Below are 20,107 nucleotides of genomic sequence, written 5' to 3'. Positions count from 1 at the left end.
TTGAGCAAAAATACGTCAAAATAGCTACGAAACAAATAATAATCGAATTCGAAAACGCCCATGTATTCAAAATTGAAACAGCATATACTTATTTTTAATTTTTTGCGAAAATATTAAAAATATTTTATTTATATTTTAATATTTTGAAAACATTTGCGAGACAGATGCTTACACACTCACACACAAATCCTTTATTTTTAGTCCATGAATGCTTAGTTTCGAAATTTTTCTGCGCTTAAAGCCGAATTTTGTAAAGCATTTTGTATCTCAGATGTAATTAGATATACTTTCTTTTATTTAAACAATAGCTCTAACTCAATTAATAGAGCTGTGATAATTCCTCTTTTTAGTTATTATTATTATTTGTCGCCCCTAGATGGCATTACGTTTTTAGAATAAGCAAAACATCTTTGCAGAAGCTCATTCTATTAAAATAAAGATTAATTGTAATCAATATCAATTTGCATAATGCTGTTGCTATACACCAATTCATGATAGTCAAAATGTACCGCAATCAAACAATTTTCTTCGGGTACTTATCTTTTTAGAAAGGACGCAGAAATTCATTCCCCAGTATCTATATTAAAACTGTACAGAATTAATGCAGTATTAATAAGCATCAATTATACTAATATAATACTTTGTGCCTATATTAGCGTATTTGGTACAGATTAAAACTACACCAATTGCCATAATGCAAGTAGTGCCTATTATTAAAATTAATAAATCATTATTGCCGACTATAATAGCATGGAAGTTTTCTACGGCTCCTCTACTCCCTCAGAAATCGGAAACTCTCACTTTTGACAATTCAGCAATCCTTAAGTTGTCTTTCTTAAGCTGTTTTTCACGTTTCTCCAAAGGAATTAATACTATTTTGCTCTTTGGCATATAACTTATTTTTTAAATTCAAATTTCGTTGATGAGTTACAAGGAAATACGTCATAAGAGCATAACTATAAACAAAATAAGCATGTGGTTTCAGCCAACTTAAATATTTATTATGGTGACGTAGTCTGACTATGCTATCAAGCTCAAATTGATTATTTATTTTATCTACCATAACGAAAATTTTATTAAGGAACCTGCAATAAATTTCGTCCTTTCTAAATCTAATAGAGCAATAAGCTAGCAAACATCTATGATGTTATCTTAAAAATATTTGATCAATAGAATAGTCTATAACTTAATTTGAAACAAGGGCTAATGCTTAACTAATGAGAAAATTCCTTTTTTTTCTAAATGCTCTAACGAACGATCTAGTTGAAAATTTCAACCTAATTTAAGGATAGCTGACTAATTTTTGCGTGCAGCCGATGTCCAAATCATAGTGCAAACAATTTTGGAATTATAAGAAATAAATACACACAAATAAACTCTTCATTTCACTAGAATAGATAATGGTTTTGGTTAGAGCAAACGGCGTTTAAAATGGCGAATCTCAGAATATTTTTTCAATTTTCAATGTGAGAATAAAATCTCACAGAATTTGAAATTAAAATCTTGAGAATTTGTAAATAAAGCAAAATTCGAACACATATTTTTCTTACAATATTGATTTTTATTACACTATGAAATTGGGTAACAACATCACTGAAAACAATATGCAACAATAACAATTTTAAAACAAGTTATTTATTATATAATGTGTTATTATCACATCAAACATGTTTGCACATTTTGTTTCGAATAGCATTTGTGCTTAAAAAAATAGCACTAAATTTTGAAATGAAATTGAACTGCTTTACAAATTATTGCAATAAAAGTCCATTGCAGAAATATTTTTTGGTAGACTCCTTTTCTACGAGTAAGAAGACCTCAATTTAAGACACACTACTTAAACCTTCAAGTCAAAATCGATGATTGCTCTTAATCTGAAAATATTTAAAAGTTATAACATATATTTTTGGATTGAAGAAGATTCTGGAGCAAAATGAAATGATAAGACATCGAAATTAAACATTGTACTACACATTAAGTTGCTCTTCAAGAAATATACTATACAATATAATATAATATATATTATATTATATTTTATATATATATATATATATATATATATATATATATATATATATATATATATATATATATATATATATATATATATATATATATATATATATATATATATATATATATATATATATATATATATATATATATATAATACAAAAAGTAAATACTTTTGTATTAATAAAAGAATTAAATCTCTTTCGTTTTCGTTTTAGAACGTCTGATGGCTTAAGACTGCAATTAATTCAAGCTAAATACAACACTGATAACAGGGCTGTAGCCCTGATATTACAAGTCGGCAGCATAGTTGCTTGCTGAGGAAACCTTTGGAAGAAGCTTAAGATTTTCTATCTCTGGAACTAAGCGTAACGGAGGCTGACTGCTTCGTGGAAATTTTCCATCACCCCCGGAGGAGAAAAAAAATCGGCAGTGAAAAAAACGTTGAAGGAAGGAAGGAAGGGCGATTTTCCACCCGTACTACTTGTACCTCGTCGCGCCTGAAATGCTGATGTAGATGGAAGGAAGGAAGATGGCTGGAGATTGTCCCCTGAAACCAGTGAAAGTATCCCATCCGATGACCCTACAATTCCATAGTGCCTCTAAGTTGGAAGAAACATCATCCATGGTAGTGACTCGACACCGAGTGATCCTACAATTCTTACTACTCAAGTTGTGAAATAAAAAGTGAATAGTAATAGTATAGGTGTGATTAATTTATATTATCAGAAATATTTCGGAGTTGTATATGAGGTTGGTTTTATTGGGTGTAGGTGAGATTGAAATTGGAGCTAATTGATTAGGTTTATTTTGGTGCAGAACATAACCTCATTTTCGACCCCAGCTGTATTTTGTACACTTGCCAACGTTATTTTTAAAAACATCTGACTTGTTTTGTAAGGGAAAGCTAATTATGCAGTGTTCGTTTCGTTTAATTTGCATCCGTTTTAAATAGAATTTGGAAAAATAAGTTGCACAATAATAAACGAATCCAATTGCATGGTTATAATAATAGTGGAATGAATGTTTTGTGCTAGCGATCAGAATTTAACACTGAATAAACATCAATGAAATAAAAAGCATTAATTCATGCAGAATTGTTAAAACACATTGTAACTTACGATTCACCAGTCTTCATTAAGTCAAAGCCTTCATTGATTTGGTGGAGAGGCAAACGATGAGAGATTAACTTTTCTAACTGTATTTTTCCGTCTAATACTTTTTCAACAAGATAAGGAACGTCTCTAACAGCGGTGTAAGCTGAAAAAAGACCATTGTTACAGCATTTGTTGAAAATTATGTATAGTCAGTCAATCGATCACGAGATGAATCCCGGAAGCGTTTTTCCCATTCAACGGCTCTTAATGACTCGCTTTTCTGTTTGGCATTTCTTTAAAGTTAAAAAAAATATTCTTGACTTTTTTCAGTTTAAGTAACACATTTTAAAAGAAATGAAAGCTTGCATTTTAATTGGATATACGTAGCCAATCTTCAAAGAAGAGAGCAAGCTGTTAAAAGTTGCTGGATTGCAAATTAGCCCCTCGGACCTAACAGAAAGCGACCCTAAAGAGTTCATCTCGTGATTTCGACTCATTACATTGTAAAAACTGTGGCGTAATATTTCTCCAAATATAATGTTGAACAACCGAAAAATCGAGTGTACATATACGATTTAAAGGACGTAATTTTAATCTAAACACTTAAAACTGAATAATCTTACACCAAATTCCTATGTCACACAAGAAATATTTTCACTTCGAAAACTCCAAGGTTGGCACATGGCGAGCTTTGTATATCGAGAAACGCTAAGTAAGACATCGTCAGAAGCTTGATTACAAGCTCGCAAGAATTTGTTGTTATTTTCAAAGCTGATATGCATTAACAGAAGGTAAAATTGGTCTCTTAATATGTATGTATGTTTTTATAACTGTGTAATAAGGATAATTATATTTCAAATCTCTGATAACTGTTTTAACTCATTTTATATTGCATAATTTCTATCCACTTCAATTATGCTAAGCCTAGTTATTCTAAATGTATTCTAATTCATATGTATTCTAAATTAATGATTCTTACTTTATATTGTATTGCAAAAACAACTTTGCTAAATTTTATCTGTACCTTATCTTACTGTTAATTAAAAATTTTAATATTATAGAATAGCAAAAATGGTGCCGGCCACTTTTCATCAAGAGGTGTAAGAATACATTGGTGTAGTGAAAAAATAGATCCAAGAGTTATATATAGCATTTCACTTCACCAATTTTATAGCCACCATTTTTGGGTGAGAGATACAATTTAATGTAACTAATTTGACGTAAGACGTTAAAAAAAAATTTATTTTTACCATCACGAATAACATTAGAAACTTATAGCCCAAAAGTATTTATTTCTTACAAATAATAAATTTACAAGCCTTTTAAAAATATTTTAATGTTAATTAAAAAGAAAATTTGAAAATCTGTTTTTACAAACTTCACTTAAAAAGTGTATTACGCAGTCTGTAGTTGGTTGAACCATTATAGTGTGCAAATTTAATAGAAAGTCCATAATATTACGGTATTAACAATTCTTTTTCAACTGATTTTTATGATACTATGCTTCAACTGGAAAAATTGAATATGGTTCAATTTAAAACGTTTTTAAAGTCTCAGTAAATGTGCATACCAACGATATGATGTGATGATATTATGGTTCAAAATTAAACTGATTATTCCAGTAAGTGGTGACGTACTTATTTCATTATTTTTTTAGAGAATGCCTTTTCAAAGTTAGAAATTCGGAATGTGATAGAAATTATGAGTCAAACAGTATGTTAAAAAATATATGTTGAAATATGCTGTCAGCAATTAATGAAGGTTTGGGATATATAAGTCGCGTGGCTCAAAAAATTTTCAGCTTACTAAACTCAAGAAAAACTAAACAAGGGAGCAATCAATTTAATAATTATAGTTTACAAGTTATAGTTCAATTCAAAATTACATTTGCAAAGAAATTAACTGTAATTTTATACAATTTAGAAAAATACAAGATTAAAATGAAGTTAATCTAGGCAACATTAATTGGGTTGAGGCTTTTGTAAAATGTTTGATCTTATCCACATTGTTTAACGCTATATTTTAGAGACTGCTAATTTAGAACCTACTCTTTCGAATAAGTCGTTTAAACTTTATACTTTCTGAATAAGCGCACAAAGCTCTCAAGTTTGGAAGACAACTAATAAACATTGTTGTTAAGTTTTTCTAAATACAAATATGACATTTACATAGGGTTTTCAGTAAGGACCACTCTTAACATGTAGTTTAAAAATCGTCATAAAAAACGAAAGCAAAACGTTGCACGTTGAGGTCACAATTTAGTATTTAAGCAAGAAGAAACTAAATTGCTTTTGAAATTGGACAAATGGTAATTCTGGATGGCGAAAGTAATTAACAACAAGACAGGCTTTATTGCAGAAGGAAACAAAGAGAAGTACAAAAACGATAATTAGAAACCAGTTTTAGTGTTTGTTATGCCTGTCTTTCTCTAAAGAAATATCGATTGCGTTTTAACTTTTTCCGTCGGCTACAAATGAGTTTCCTACCTCTAATGTTGCATATTTTTTATTTTCAGTTTTAATAAAGGTTCTAAAATTACACATTAAGAGCAGTCCTTATGAACTACTCTACATGTGATTTAATTTAAATATTTTATTTGGAGATAATGAAAATTATTTTATGATTGAAACTTAAATTATTTATTAACTAATTTTCCTACTTCTTAAATGAAAAATCATTTGATTGAAAAATGGTTTGAACTCTATCTTTAGTAGAAAACTGTTGCGAATTCTTTATTGTAGGTTATTAAATTATGAAAATAAATTATGTGGTGCAACATTTTTATTAATAAAAAAGTGAAATTATCTGCCATCGAATAACATTAGTTTGTAGCTAATATAGCTGATAAAATATATTATTTAGTAATAACAAAATAACTTTGACACCCTGCAATCCTCTGTCAAGCATAGCATTCAAGAGAATGAGCAATGTTTTTGTTTAAATTTTACTTGATGTTTTAATAACGTATGCCAACAAAAATAATGACAAAAAATTTATTCTACTTTCAAGTTCATGGTTATAGCGACAAAATTTTGAAATTTTTAAAAGTCAACACCTACTTTTTCTTTGAAATGTAATTTACAGTCACCATATGAGGAATTGCAAATATATCTTTAGCACAAATATTGGCAACACTAGTCGGTTGTGGAAAGAGTAGGATGCATCATGCATACTCAAGTGCTATATTTCTTTCTGCATTAACTTTAGTAAGCTTTTAGTCCAGCTGAATCACTGACTCATCGAAAATTTACAAAATGTTATTTTCATCGTCTCTGCCTAGCACCGTATTTAATGCCAAATTTATAGTTTCTCCTAATTTTTCTTACTATGAATATGACGTACCGTGGAAAATAAAATGTATATGCTACTTTTTCTAAATTTTATAATTCTATCATTGTAGCAGTAACCGTGAGATAAAAAAAAAACGTTCTGAAAACTATATTTAAACGCATACAATACATTTCTGCAAAACCTTTGTTCTTTTACTTTTGAACAAAATGTTCGAAACAGGGCCATATATAAGCAAAGTTAACATTATAATTATTCCGTGTCCTCTATTAGTCAAATTAATGAAAATATTAAAATTTTTTTTAAATGCATAGGTATTTGCTTTTAAGTTTAATGCATAACTGAGCAGTATTGATTAATACAGATTGATTACAGCATTCTTTTTCTATATCCCATGCAAAGAATGGGTATTCAGTTAATATTCGATGGGAAGCGATAAAACATCAAGAATTAAAAGATAACTATATATTAAGCATACACTAATAAAAGTCATGGCTTTAAAGCAAACAAGTAAATAGATAATACTAACATCCATTAAAAGTCCCGAGTATTTGTCTGCCATATAGTAACTCCCAAACTCCAACTTTTATTTTTGATCCTATATCATTCAAACCGATAATAACAGTTTTTCCCCAATGAGGATGACTAGAATTAAATGCTTCTTCCTGGAAAACCAACGGTTAAAACATAAGTTATTAATCCAAAACCTGCTGCACACAAGAAAAATTGATATCTTAATAGATAAGACTATTAAAAAATATGAAAGTTATGAATGACTATATTAAATTGGTTTTTCGTATTTGATTCCAAAAATGGTAAACAAAACTTAAAGACTTACATAAGGTTATGAAATAATTTACTACAACCTCTTCACTATTGAAGTATAAAGGAGTATAACAAAGAAATATTTTACAGTTCCGAAGTTCGATTTTACTGCCATGAAGGAATTTAATAATTGTACAATTATACAATGATGAAGGGATTTAATAATTACTAAGACGAATAAATATATTTTAAAAAAAAATTCGAATTAAAAAATAATATTTTTAAAAATCACGTTTTTGTAGTGGAGAATAATAATTAAAAAAAAATTGAAAAACGAAAAACGTGGAGCGCATGAAATACATAACAGTAATGTTATATTAGTGTGTGTATGTGTGCTCTTGAAAATATGTGTATGGTATATCTGTAATTGTAATTGTATCTGAATGTGGATGTGGAATATGTTTGTGTATATGCATATGTATGTGGATGTATATGTGGCTGTGCATGTGTATGAGTAAAAAAATGTGTATATGTATGTGTATATATACTGTTATGTATTTCATGCTTCCCACGTTTTTCGTTTTTCAATTTTTTTTTTAATTATTATTCTCCACTACTAAAACGTGGTTTTTAAAAATATTATTTTTTACTTCGAATTTTTTTATTTTAAATTATAATTTTTTTAATTTTTATTTTATATTTTTTAAAAGTTATTACTTTTTAATTATTATTCTTCACTACAAGGAACGTGGTTTTTAAAAATATAGATTTTTATTTAGATTATTTTTCTTAGTCAAGAGTAGTCAAGACTACTACAAGACCACTACTAAAATAATACAACTTTCATTTTAAATTAGGGATACAAAAATCTTTATAGATAAACAATACATTTACGACTTTCATTAGTTTTATGCTGATGACAACCAAAAAAATCTGGAAATGAATGAGGAAAAACTGGATCCTACCACGTAATTTTTCAGCCAATAAAAATACTCCGACAATAAAAATCTTTTCACCTGACATGTAATACTAATTTGAAATAATGGAATCGACAACAAAAGACAATCTCGAAAATAATTTTTTTTTAAATTTTTATTTTATTTTACTTTGTATGTCTTTTTTCTCTTCATTTTCATGCATTGTCATCCAATTCTGAACTATGTGCCAAATTTGAAGTTTGTAGCTAGTCGGGAAGTTAGTTTAAAATCGATTACAAAATTCCACCCGGACAGACATACACGAAGGCAAGTTTATATAAACGTGGTAAAATGCGAAGTTTTATTTAACTGCAATGCAGTGTGGTATTAAATCTCAATTTCAAAACTATTTTAATTATGCAAACCAGTCAAACTAAATAATTTTTGAAACCAAACTAACGTTAAATATAATTTTTTTTTAAAAAAAACATTAAGTTTTATTTAAGTACAATGTTTTAGCTGCAATAAATCTCAGTTTCAAAACTGTTTTAATTTTGCAAATCAAACTAAATAATTTTTGAAAATAAACTAACGTTAATTATAAAAAAACAATTTCACACTTGGGGCTAAAATTTCAAAAGTTGGAGAAAAAATAAACAGTTATAGCCATTAAGTGTATGTATTTATCTTAATGTAAAACAATTAATTAATTTAATTTATAGATATAAAATTAATAAAATTAAATAGGTATAAAATTAATACTCATAATACTATGAGATTTCACTTGACTACTATGCTGTCATAAATTTTGCTATTCGTTCTTAGGTACACATACGGGGACTTGCATGCTCTGTACTGTATTATTTTTAAATATTAAATAAATATAAATTTAAAAGATTCATACAAATCACCGAACTACTAACTTGAAAGAAAAAAATATTTAAAAATACTTACGTTTTCTAGCGTGTAGATTTTTTCGAGAATCACTTCTGCTTAAGTGAAATTCGACCCAAATAAATTATATGAATCTATTGGAATCCCCAGAAAGTTTAAATTCTACTAAAGTTTCAGTCAGGGTAAAACTGTAAATTTTTTCATGGTGTGGTATTTTTGTTTCGTCAAATTTGGATTCTTAACCTTCAATATAGCTACAAATTTTGAGAATGAAGAGTCCAGAATTCAATGTAAAAAAAGCATGTTTTTTCTTATGAAGAACGTTTTTAGGTCTTATTTCATAACTTAAAATGTCGCCTACATTAAACATGTCAACAATTTGAACTACTTTCGAGAAATATATTAAAGTAATAATATTGTAGCATGAAAGCTTTAATTTTTCTGTGTGAGAGTATGAATTAGATATATATTACGTTTTTTGATTTTTTTTTTCTTCCTGTGATGTAAACTAAATTCTTACCATAGCCGAAAGATTTCCAACGGAGACGAAACAGTAGTCAACTCCATCTTTGCACATTTGAGCTAAAGTTTCAGGTACACTTTTTACTTCTTTAGGGTTCACAAAATCAGTTGCACCAAATTGCTTAGCTATAACAACACAACAATAAAATACAATTGAAAACGAAGTGATTCAAAAAACTAATCAAAATTAATTTGTTTTGAGATATAAGGAAGATATTTTGTCATATAAAGCACAAATAGATCTTAAAAAGTTTGTAACACACATTAAAATTGAAGTAAAATATCTGAAACTAGATTTTTCACTTAATTATTAAGTTAAATCAGGATATAACCTGATATTATTGGATTTTACGAAAGACGGTGACGTAAAACTACATATTTCTAAAAAAAAATTTTTTGTGTGTCTGCCTTCATATATTTACCACATAACCACCTCCACATCATCACAATTGTTTTTCATTCTCACTTAACACTATGCCGACCGAACCAATATCGCCTAAGTGTAAAGATAGCCATCGCACACTTTTTAACAGCTGCATCTATTACCAAACAAGTATTAAACAATAATGCTCACTTCAGTCAATATGCTTTGAAAATATATAAATTTCAAAATGGACAACAAATTGCGCTAGAGTGTGATGTTTTTTTTTTCTTCCTAGAAATTTATTATTATTATTATTACCCTGAATATTTTGTTCGTCCAACAAAACTAATTTTGGACCAGTATGGAAACTTATTTAGATTGCAATATATTAACTAATCAGGTTAAAACGGAAAAATAATACCTAATTCAAATTTTTTTGGATTAGTGTCGACGCCAATAATTTTTGAGGCTCCACTGTCACGGCAACCCATAATTACACACATGCCAACTCCTCCAAGACCCCAAACGGCACATGTCGATCCTGGGGTCACCTTTCCAGCATTAATGACAGCCCCATAACCAGTTGGAAGGCAACAGCCTGCTAGACACAGCATATTGGGATCAGCACTAGGATTAACCTGAAAAGAGAAGATTGTTATTTCTTGATAAGCGCTAGAAAATTGGATATTTACTGCTGTAGAAAAAAAATCATAATGTTGAAACTTTTTATTCAGTTATACATTCGTGAAATATTTGTAGCAGAGCAGAATTTTTATCTTACAGTTTATAGAAAGGACTCAAACAGTAAATAATACTAAAAACTTCACACAAAAAAACGTATCACGTAAATTTTTAGATTTGATTATTCTAAGAAGATCGGATTTCTCATCTACTATAATGTGTACATGATGGCGACGCTCGCCTATTATATCGTACACTAGTCACCTATTATATTGTGAAAGGATCATTTTGTACTAGATTGAAATGCAATAAAATAAGTTCATAAATATTTAGGCATTTCTGAAATTAATATTATAAAGGCAACTTCTAATAAATTTAAAAAAAGTTCCTTAACCTCTTGCTTTTATTGGTGCTACTGTTTTCATTAGAAAATTTTCTTTTATGGTTTATTTAAAAATTTTCAGAAAACAAGTTCAAGTGCAATTACTTGAATAACTCAAGAGTCATTTATTTTTATTTCTTCAGAAACTTTGTCCGGGCTTGAAATTGGTATTATCAAAAGTTGAATACTAAATAAATTTTAGAGAAAATGTACTCACTTTTGTGACGTTATATTCAGATGTGACGGTATATTCCGAAAATAATCCTAGAGAATTTATTTGAGTGAGCATTTTTCCTTTGGCTGAGATGCGAGACGTCCCGTCCATTTGAAGACCAGTTTTCTGAATTGGCAAAATTTTAAAGAAGCATTAGGACCTTTGCTTATTGTTTAAGAACAGCAAATAAGTACAAATGTGTAAGAAATTTAAAGAATAAAAGTATTTAAATAACTAATGCTTCGAATTATATTAATTTATTATTAAGGTTTTAGGATATTATGTAAATTTTGCTGAACAATGTAAGATGGTAGAAATAATAGTTGGTTTTTGTGAAGTACTGACATAATACACTGACAAAAATTGTAATAAATAAAATAATAAAAAATAGAGACATTGTGCTGATAATTCTCTAAATGTTATAAATGTGTTATATAAATATATATACAGGGTGATTCTGAAAAGATGGGCAAAATTTTAGGAAGTGATAGTACACACCCAAGCAAACAATTTTTATCAAAGAATGCATGGTCGAAAACAAAGCGCAAAGGTGCTGGCGCATTTGGAAAGTTGTTCGATGCAAACGTGAAAGCTCCATTCCTGTTGCGAGTTACTGCACTGTGAGTTATTATTTGCATGTTATGGGAAGAAGAAGAGCTCGTATGCAAATTTTTCGTCACGATTCATACATAAAAGCTGCTAATTCGAGTGCTATAATGGCAAAAAATATTAAAAAAATAATTGGCTTTTTGTGGGGACAGCTGAAGGCTCTTATGTATGAGACTCCCATTGAATCTGCAGAAGAACTTGTCGCCAAGCTTTCAGCCACTGCAGGGAAAGTTCGTGATGGTGTGTTTCAGAATGTTCGCCTATCTTTTCTTCGCCGTTGTACTTCGTGCATAGCCACTGTTTTGAACACTTATTGTAATCACATGCCATTAAATTTGCTTTTATAACTTAACTTCATCGTTCTTTGTGTGTTTTTGCCTCATATAGGAACATAAACTTTGACGCCCTCCAGCGGTTTTGCTTTTTGTTTTCGACTATGATAAAAATTGTTTGCTTGGGTGTGTACTATCACTTCCTAAAGTTTTGCCCATCTTTTTAGAATCACCCTATATATATATATTTTTTTTTGTAATAACTAATATTTTTATATATCAATCGAATTTTTGTTAAGAAATGCACATAAGGAGCGCAACTAAATATATAGGCACGTGAAAAACATAAAAACGTTATCAATTTCTGAAAAATTCCTTTTGGGGAGGACGGGATAAAAAAAAAAAAGAAAAGAAAAAGCAAAACCAGTTTGAATAGTGAGTGAATAGTTTCCCAAGCGGGAATTTCCCCCCCATCTTACAACCGATGAAGTGACCGATCCGACACCGATGAAGTGACCGATCCGACACCGATGAAGTGAAGTGATCCGACAGTGTGCTTTAAATCGGATTCAATTGGATATTTGTAAGCGACGTCACGTGTGTATTCGACTGACCTCTGACTCCACAAATGCAGCGATTTACCTAAGATTATGTCACTTACAGGTATCCAATTAAACATGCCTTTTTTTTTTTTTTATCTTATCTTCCTCGTTCCTAATGATTCGTCAGTAAATTCCGACTACGTTTTTTCTTTTCTTTTCTTCCCGCTCAAATATTTAGTTGTGACTCATAAGCTATAACTTTTATTTAGTTTATTTGTAAAAAATAATTCAAAAATGCAGATCAAATGCAATAATCTCGTTACATCCTGCATACAGCAACAATGACTTTGCACGATCTATTATTTATTTATATATTTGTAAGTTTAGTTGGTAGGTTTAAGATATTTTGGTCTTAATTCACTATCGGTAGAACTTAAAAAGCGTTGTTGAAAGAATTAGTCTCATCGGTTTTACATGTTGCGATGACTTTGATGTCGAGTGTTGCTTCAGAGAACTTCTGATTTATTCTCACTGCAAAAGATTTTATTAATAATTAAAATTAAACCAACATAATTTGAAGAATTAGTCTCGTTGGTTTCACTTGCTGTGGCTTTTTGATGTAGAGTGTTATTTTGCAAAAATTTTGTAGCTCTATCTCAAGGCAAATGATTGGACATTTTTAAGTACTATCTATCACAGGAAAATAAAACTAATTAGCAAACTTTTTGCGGCTTTTCAGTGAACTAGTGGAAAGCTTTTTAGATAAAACAATATATTGCTTTTGGAATAAAATCTACTTGGCTTCTGATTTCAAAAAAAAAAAAAAAAAATGATTAAGAATATCTAACCTGAGTTTTTCTGCAAGCATTGGTCTTTGAACTCATGCACCAATCACACTCACGGCAATAAGATATAAATGCAAATACAATTAAATCACCTATAAACAAAATTGAAAAACTTAAAATCCTATGATTATGTGTTTTGTTTAAAAGATAAGATTTAAGAATTTATCCCATAGTCTACATTTTACAGTCATGAGAAACATAAGTCATAAAGCTTTTTAATTATATTACGCATGGAATTTTTATTTCCTATAGAATAGTGTTTACGGAGTAGTTTCATACTTGCCTGTCTTAAAACGTTCCACACCTTCTCCAACACTTTCTATAAATCCAGCACCTTCATGTCCTAAAATTGTTGGAAATGGAAACTTTTTGGCAATTCCATTCTGTATGTGAAGATCTGAATGACAAATACCAGCTGAAGCCATCTGAAAGAAGAAATTTCAAAGTATTGCTTTGCAGTCTTTCTGCATTCAATAACTGTATTCGAAGAAAACTCTATATTCAATAACTGCATTCGTATGAAACGTAGAACAAAACTTATTTGTCGTGAAATTAATGGCATCAATCAGTCAGAAAATTCATTCTGCGATGATCCTTATTAGAGGTTTCATGTGATTCTGTTCGTAGATTTATTAATCTGTGACCAATAATGGGTCCAGACTTAATGTTTATTAATTTTAAAACTTTGTCCGAACTTGTCACTCCCTAATATCTTTATTTTTTAAATTGAACTACTTTTTTAAGTTTATTTTGATTGATGAAGAAATGTTAACATTTATACATTGAATAGGAAGTGCATAAAGTATGAGGAGAAGACATACTATCAGGCCAAAACACCCAGTTGGTATGGACTTAGAGCTTTCCGAGGCACATATTAATCTGATGTTGGTCCCCCTTTTGCATCTATGACAGCTTGCTCATAGACTTTCCACCAGTTCCTGATAGGTGGCCATCGGAATTGACTTCCAGGCTTCCATCACAGCTGAAGTGAGTGCTTGCAGTGAGGATGTTCGATTTGGCTGGCTACGTAATCTGCGCTTTAATTCGCCCCAAAGATGCTCTATGGGATTTAGATAGAGCCTTGAGAAGGCCAGGTTTTCAGCACTCATTTCGTTAAAACACGTCTGTGCAGGCCCCGGTGTATGAATGGAGCAGTTATCCTGCTGGGGGAGAAATGGTCCTTCCCCGAAATATTGCCATGGAGTTGGGAGTGCAACACTGTCCAAAATGTCCACATATATCTCAGAGTTTATGTTTCCAACCACAGGAGCTAACAGACCTAGGCCAAACCACGAGAAACACCCCCACACCATTATGCTTCCACCACCACCATAACAACTGGCTGTCTGAATACTTTTATCCAGAAAGTGTATTCTGGTGAGTTAAATTCGTTTGGTTCATCTACAAGATTAACTTCTCTAGTCTCATATTAATTGAAATATTTGTATGTTATGAAGTGATCTAAAAGAGTCTTTTGCTTCATTTCAGAATAACAGATCCGTGTATCAGATGTATCAGATGACCCATGCAGATGATTTCCATTCATAGTCCATGACCCACCCTTCATCATCACAGAAACCTCATATTTGGACCAACAATTATCGACTCTAATCTATGATTCGTCTAGAACTGGGAATAATTTTCTTTAACACAGTACTTTTCACGTGTCCCCCCAAGCAGTATAATAGCATATTTGAGAAAGAAAGTAAATTACTCCTTGGCGAAATACATAGTCGGCAAAGGAAGGAAGCACTACTTTTTCAACTCGTGATGAAACTGCCACTGTAAAAAACAATACCTAAGCAATGTCATATTGGATATTTTCTGGAATGCTCTCCAAAAATAATCAGAAGATTTCGTAAAAATAAGACTCAGAAGAAAATCTGAACACAATAGCTTATTTATCACTTGTAGATGCACAATTTCGTAGAAAATCTTCTGCACGAATTTTGAAACTGTTTTTGGACTTGACAAAAACTTTTGAAGCTTCTTTTGAATTTATTTTCTTTAGAATGACGTAGGAGTTGGCCACAAATATTCGCGTAAAGGAATTGGACTATCAAAGCAGCATATTGGCAAGTTATTCAGGACTGCGCAAATACTTTAAAAGGAATGTTTCTTCAAAACGAAAAAGGTAGTGCTTACAGAAAATCCGAAGATATTTTACACTAGAAGAAAAATTCTTCGAGTGTTTTCTGAAGAAAATCCTATGATTATTTTTAGAGGAATAAACCCTTCATTTGCCACATATTTTTATGCACAACTTTAAGTTTATGCTGCATTTTTGTCATAGGTATTTGTTATAAGGAAGGTTGTTAAAATCTTGCACTAGTATTGTTATAAGAAAGGTGTTTATAAGCTGGCTCCAGTTGTCAAAACCATTTATACTGCAAAAAATTCCATATCAAATTATGACATAAGGTACCAGCACTTTGGGTGTATCAACCATAATGTCCATTTCTCCGTAAACTCCACTTTTACCATAAAATGTTATACCGTAATTTTTATAGTAATATTTGTTTAATTCGAGTGATTCAGTTATTTTACTGAAATTATTATTGTAGAAATTAAGGTAAATTAGATTCAACGTGTTCCTATAAAAAGTACCAGCAACCTGAGTACCGGTACTTTTGTTCCGTAATTTAATCCAGAATTTCTTACTACTTACGCTTTCCCTACGTTTGGAGATGCATATAAAATTGAAACACCAAAATCTATAAAATCACATATATCTTAATGAATGGCACAAAAACTATTAAAACTTTGGGTGATGTGTTTCTAATCGGTGATGTGCTTTTAAATAAAACAAATATTATATTTCCAATTAAATTATGGATTAAAGTAAGATATTTAAATATTAAATTAAGGGAAGGAAAAGAAATGGGGCTAAATATATTAATCGGGCCTGCCTCAATTTTTAAAATTATAACATTTAGTAACAAAAAGTTCAATTAAATAAGTTTTGTAATTTGAAAATCAGTGTAGTTCTGTCTCTAAATTAGTTCCGAAATTTTTTGTAAAATTCCTTATGTGGAAAACATACTTTTACCCTTTCTTAGGAGTCTTCTCCTTTCTTAGGAGTTGCTACTTCAACTGTTTCAATGGAGTAGGGTTTTCCTATCTCCCATACCACTGCGGCTCGGCATGTGATTGGCTGAAAAAAATCAGTTACATTAAAAAATATTGAAAAAAATTTTTTTTTTGAAAATACATACCATCGCTAAATATTTTCTCGAAATTTACTCGCCAAATACTCGCCAAAGCAATTAAAACATTATACTTGGGTAATTTTCGAACTTAAGCTTTTTTTTTTACATTTTGAAACGTTTTAATATACGTAATCGGTAGATTAAAAGTTTCAACTTTTTGCACATTGTAAAGAATTCCAGATCAAATTGCGGTAAAAAGTATCAACACTTAGGTTGCTAACTGCGGTACTTTTTTACCATAAAATCCACTTTTACCAGAACATGTTATGAAACAAAAAAACTGATATATCGCATTTTTACAGTAATAATTACATTAAAATCACTGTAAAAATTAGGCTATAATATTTTACGATAAAAATGAATTTTACGGCTGATGCAACCAAAGTGTTGGTACTTAATACCGTAACTTAGTCCAGAATTTTTTATTTTGCAGAAAATGTTTTTATGATAACAATTTGAATTATTTAAAACGCGATTCTTTATTTAATAAATTGGAAATTTCAACACCCGTCATAATTGCAATTTCTTTGATAGTTCTATTTACAAGAATATTTAGCAAAGTAAAATGCTGAGAATTATATTTAATAAGAGAATTTTAAAATGTATTTATAATTAGCACAAAAAATTAATGTTTAATAAATAACTAATTAAATTTAGCAAATTTTCTTAATAAAACGACTGATCGGCAAAATTACTGTTCAAAGCTGAAATTTTCAAAGCTTCTTTAAAAAAGGAGAATGCGACTTTAATTACATACATTAAACCAAACAGCACTGAAACTTTTATGCAGTTCTTTCCTTAATTTTTTATAGGCACTTATTATATCACTTTAAAAATACTTAGCAACTATGAACAATTATTTTAACAAATAGTTTATAACAATTATAGTTTTGATTCTTGAAGATTAATTTATCTTGTTTAGTAAATTAATAAACTTATAATGCCTAAAAACACTATTATTGAACAATTTATTTTAGTAGAAGCTGATAAAACTATGAATCACTAATATTTCTTTTTCAATGCGCTTCGTTAATGTTGCATTAAAATGTAACTATTAATTTCAATGCTCTTTCAAGAAATAGCACTTAAATTCAATTCTATCCAACTTGATTTGATAAAGTTTCCTCATGAAAGAATCAAAATATCTTTCATCAAAAGCTTTAAAAATGTTATAAAAGAAGAACAGTACTACAATCATAATTTGGATTCTATTTAGTTACTTTTTTTTACCGAAATAGTTTTCGGTTACGGAGAGATTCTTTGTTTTAGTGTATTTTTAACTAAGAATTCTGTTAAGGGAGTAACTCTTGTTAAATCAACGCAACTACCAAAGTGCATTGTAATAAAATTTTAAAAAAGAATTAATTGAATCATTTTATGTTACGTAAACAGGTTTCTGTGAGAATGAATGAAATGTTTTTTTTTTTTAATCTTATTAAATTATTACTATACTTGTGTATGTCCAAACTAATTTCATATCCGTTAAAATCTAGTATATAAAATTGGAATTTATTCCAATAACAGCTAAAAAATTATGGCTTTTAATTTCACACCTGGCCAATCTTAATCTTTTGTTAATTTAATGTAGCAACAAAAAGTAATCTTACCTTTCCGGCTGTTGTCATTGTTTTTCACTAATACTGGAAACAATATAGAGGTTTTACTTTGATCGCTTTGATTTCCTTGATTTCCATGAGAAAAAAAAATAAAATGATGGAGATCAAAATATCTTATTAAAGTCTATCAAAAGTAGTGTAAATATATAAATTCTTATCGTTTATCATTAATCAGTTTTCTTTTCATTCTAATCTTTCTTATTTTGGACACATGAACTTTGTATTTTTTTCTTGCCTATCAATCACATCAATCTTCAAGGTTCAAAATTCAATACAATAATTGATTGTGTTGGAATTTTTTTTATCGATACGTATTTGTTGATTGGTCCTTGTTACCTATCACTGACTCTGAGACTCATCTCAATCACAATGTATAGAGAAAATTATTTATAACTAGTTAAATACCCGTTTTTCGTACGGAGTGAATAAAACAAAAATAACCAATAATACAAAAATAACCAATACTACGAAATCAACTTTATTGAATAGAATTTGAATATAGTACTAGATGCATTTATCAATTATCGCAAACTAAAACAAAAATTTTTAAATCAAATAAAATTGTTATGAGACCTTTAAAGGAAATTTAGAGCATAACCATTTCTCGATTTGCTTTTTAATGCACTGTTTAAAATACTTGTAAGTAATGGTACAAAAAAGTTCTTTTAATTCTAATTCATTAAAGTATTAATGCACTATCTCTGATATCACTGGAAATATATTTTCTGAAACTACTAAAATCTTTTGCAGAATTATTAGTAAAGTTGCACCATTTTCTACAATAACAGTAATACGTATTTACGAAATTGATTAAGCGTTATCTTCTTACAGCGATTTTTCCACGGTTCCTCTAAAAGTACCTTCTCTTCATTAACTTAAATTTTTAGTACATAAAATATTTTTTTTCAATTAAATCACATTACAAAAATGAATTAAACATTATTAGTGCATATAATTGTACGGATATTTTTTTTTATTTTTCTCATAAGCGATTTAGTACTACTTTTCCTTTATTTTTACCTTTCAATGCATAACTATTTTTTTTTCATTTCAATTACCGATGATTTTGAATTATTTACTTTTATCGAAATCTATAAACAAAATCTATTAAACTAAAAACAAAATAAGACGTGGTTTCAGATAACCTTAATTTGTTGACGCAGACCTCATTTTGCTTTTCAGTACATAGCCTATTTTTTTTAAAATTAATAACTAGTACTAGAATTGATTTTTATTGATGTCAATAAAAATGTTGACATTTATTATAATAATATAGTTCTCCTCAATGAATTAGTGACATCCATTAATTTTGTTTTTCAGTATAAAACTCTTGTTTTTTTAAAATTTCAATTTCGTTGATTTTAAACTATTTACTTTTATAGTAACACGTTTCAAAATCATAACTATAAAGAAATCAAACAGGTGGTTTCAGATGATGTTAGAAATTTGGTGATGCAACGAAGTTAATGTTGTTCGTTGATTTAGCTGACATAAATAAAATTAAAACAAAATATTAAATTAAGTGCAATAAACACTTTTCTTGATTCAACCGTATCATTAACTTACAAAATTGACCTAAAAACGTAAGAATATTAGATTTTACTGGAGCACATTACATAGTATTATGTTTTCTCCGTGATGCAGGATTTTAATTTTATTTTCAAAATCTCATATTTATTGTTGCAAAATAGTGGCCCATATTCAATTCAGGTAAAGTTGAAAACTTTTGTCTTATCCAAGTTTACAGTTTTCTTAAGTTGAAATAAAATTGAAATGAAAAGCAATTCTTTCGACTATTTCATATATTTACCGTAGACACATGAAAATATTTTTAAGTACTTTGTTTTCAGTTAATCATTTTTTCACAATAGTTCTTT

The 20,107-nt window shown here is 29.2% G+C and overlaps 1 protein-coding gene across 3 annotated transcripts; it reads right to left on the bottom strand.

The window, feature by feature from the left end:
- Positions 1-1,540: 1,540 nt before the first annotated feature.
- LOC107446067 (alcohol dehydrogenase class-3) lies at positions 1,541-18,372 on the bottom strand. Of its 3 annotated transcripts, XM_016060602.4 has the most exons (10): positions 18,222-18,238; positions 16,449-16,559; positions 13,689-13,830; positions 13,409-13,497; positions 11,141-11,263; positions 10,282-10,498; positions 9,495-9,622; positions 6,928-7,063; positions 3,135-3,273; positions 1,541-1,874 (listed from the first exon to the last, which is right to left on the bottom strand). In XM_016060602.4, exons 3-10 carry the CDS (start codon positions 13,828-13,830, stop codon positions 1,838-1,840), a joined length of 1,011 nt encoding a protein of 336 aa, XP_015916088.1. In that variant the 5' UTR covers positions 16,449-16,559; positions 18,222-18,238; the 3' UTR covers positions 1,541-1,837. The 3 variants fall into 3 exon arrangements, with proteins under 3 accessions (XP_015916088.1, XP_087017397.1, XP_087017398.1); XM_087161271.1 differs by lacking the exon at positions 16,449-16,559 and having other exon boundaries at positions 18,222-18,372; XM_087161272.1 differs by lacking the exon at positions 18,222-18,238 and having other exon boundaries at positions 16,455-16,559.
- Positions 18,373-20,107: the final 1,735 nt, after the last annotated feature.

Source organism: Parasteatoda tepidariorum, chromosome 4 (assembly GCF_982258835.1).
Source record: "Parasteatoda tepidariorum strain Cologne lab strain chromosome 4, Ptep-v5.0, whole genome shotgun sequence".
Lineage (NCBI taxonomy): Eukaryota > Metazoa > Arthropoda > Arachnida > Araneae > Theridiidae > Parasteatoda > Parasteatoda tepidariorum.
This window is presented reverse-complemented; position numbering and strand designations above follow the sequence as displayed.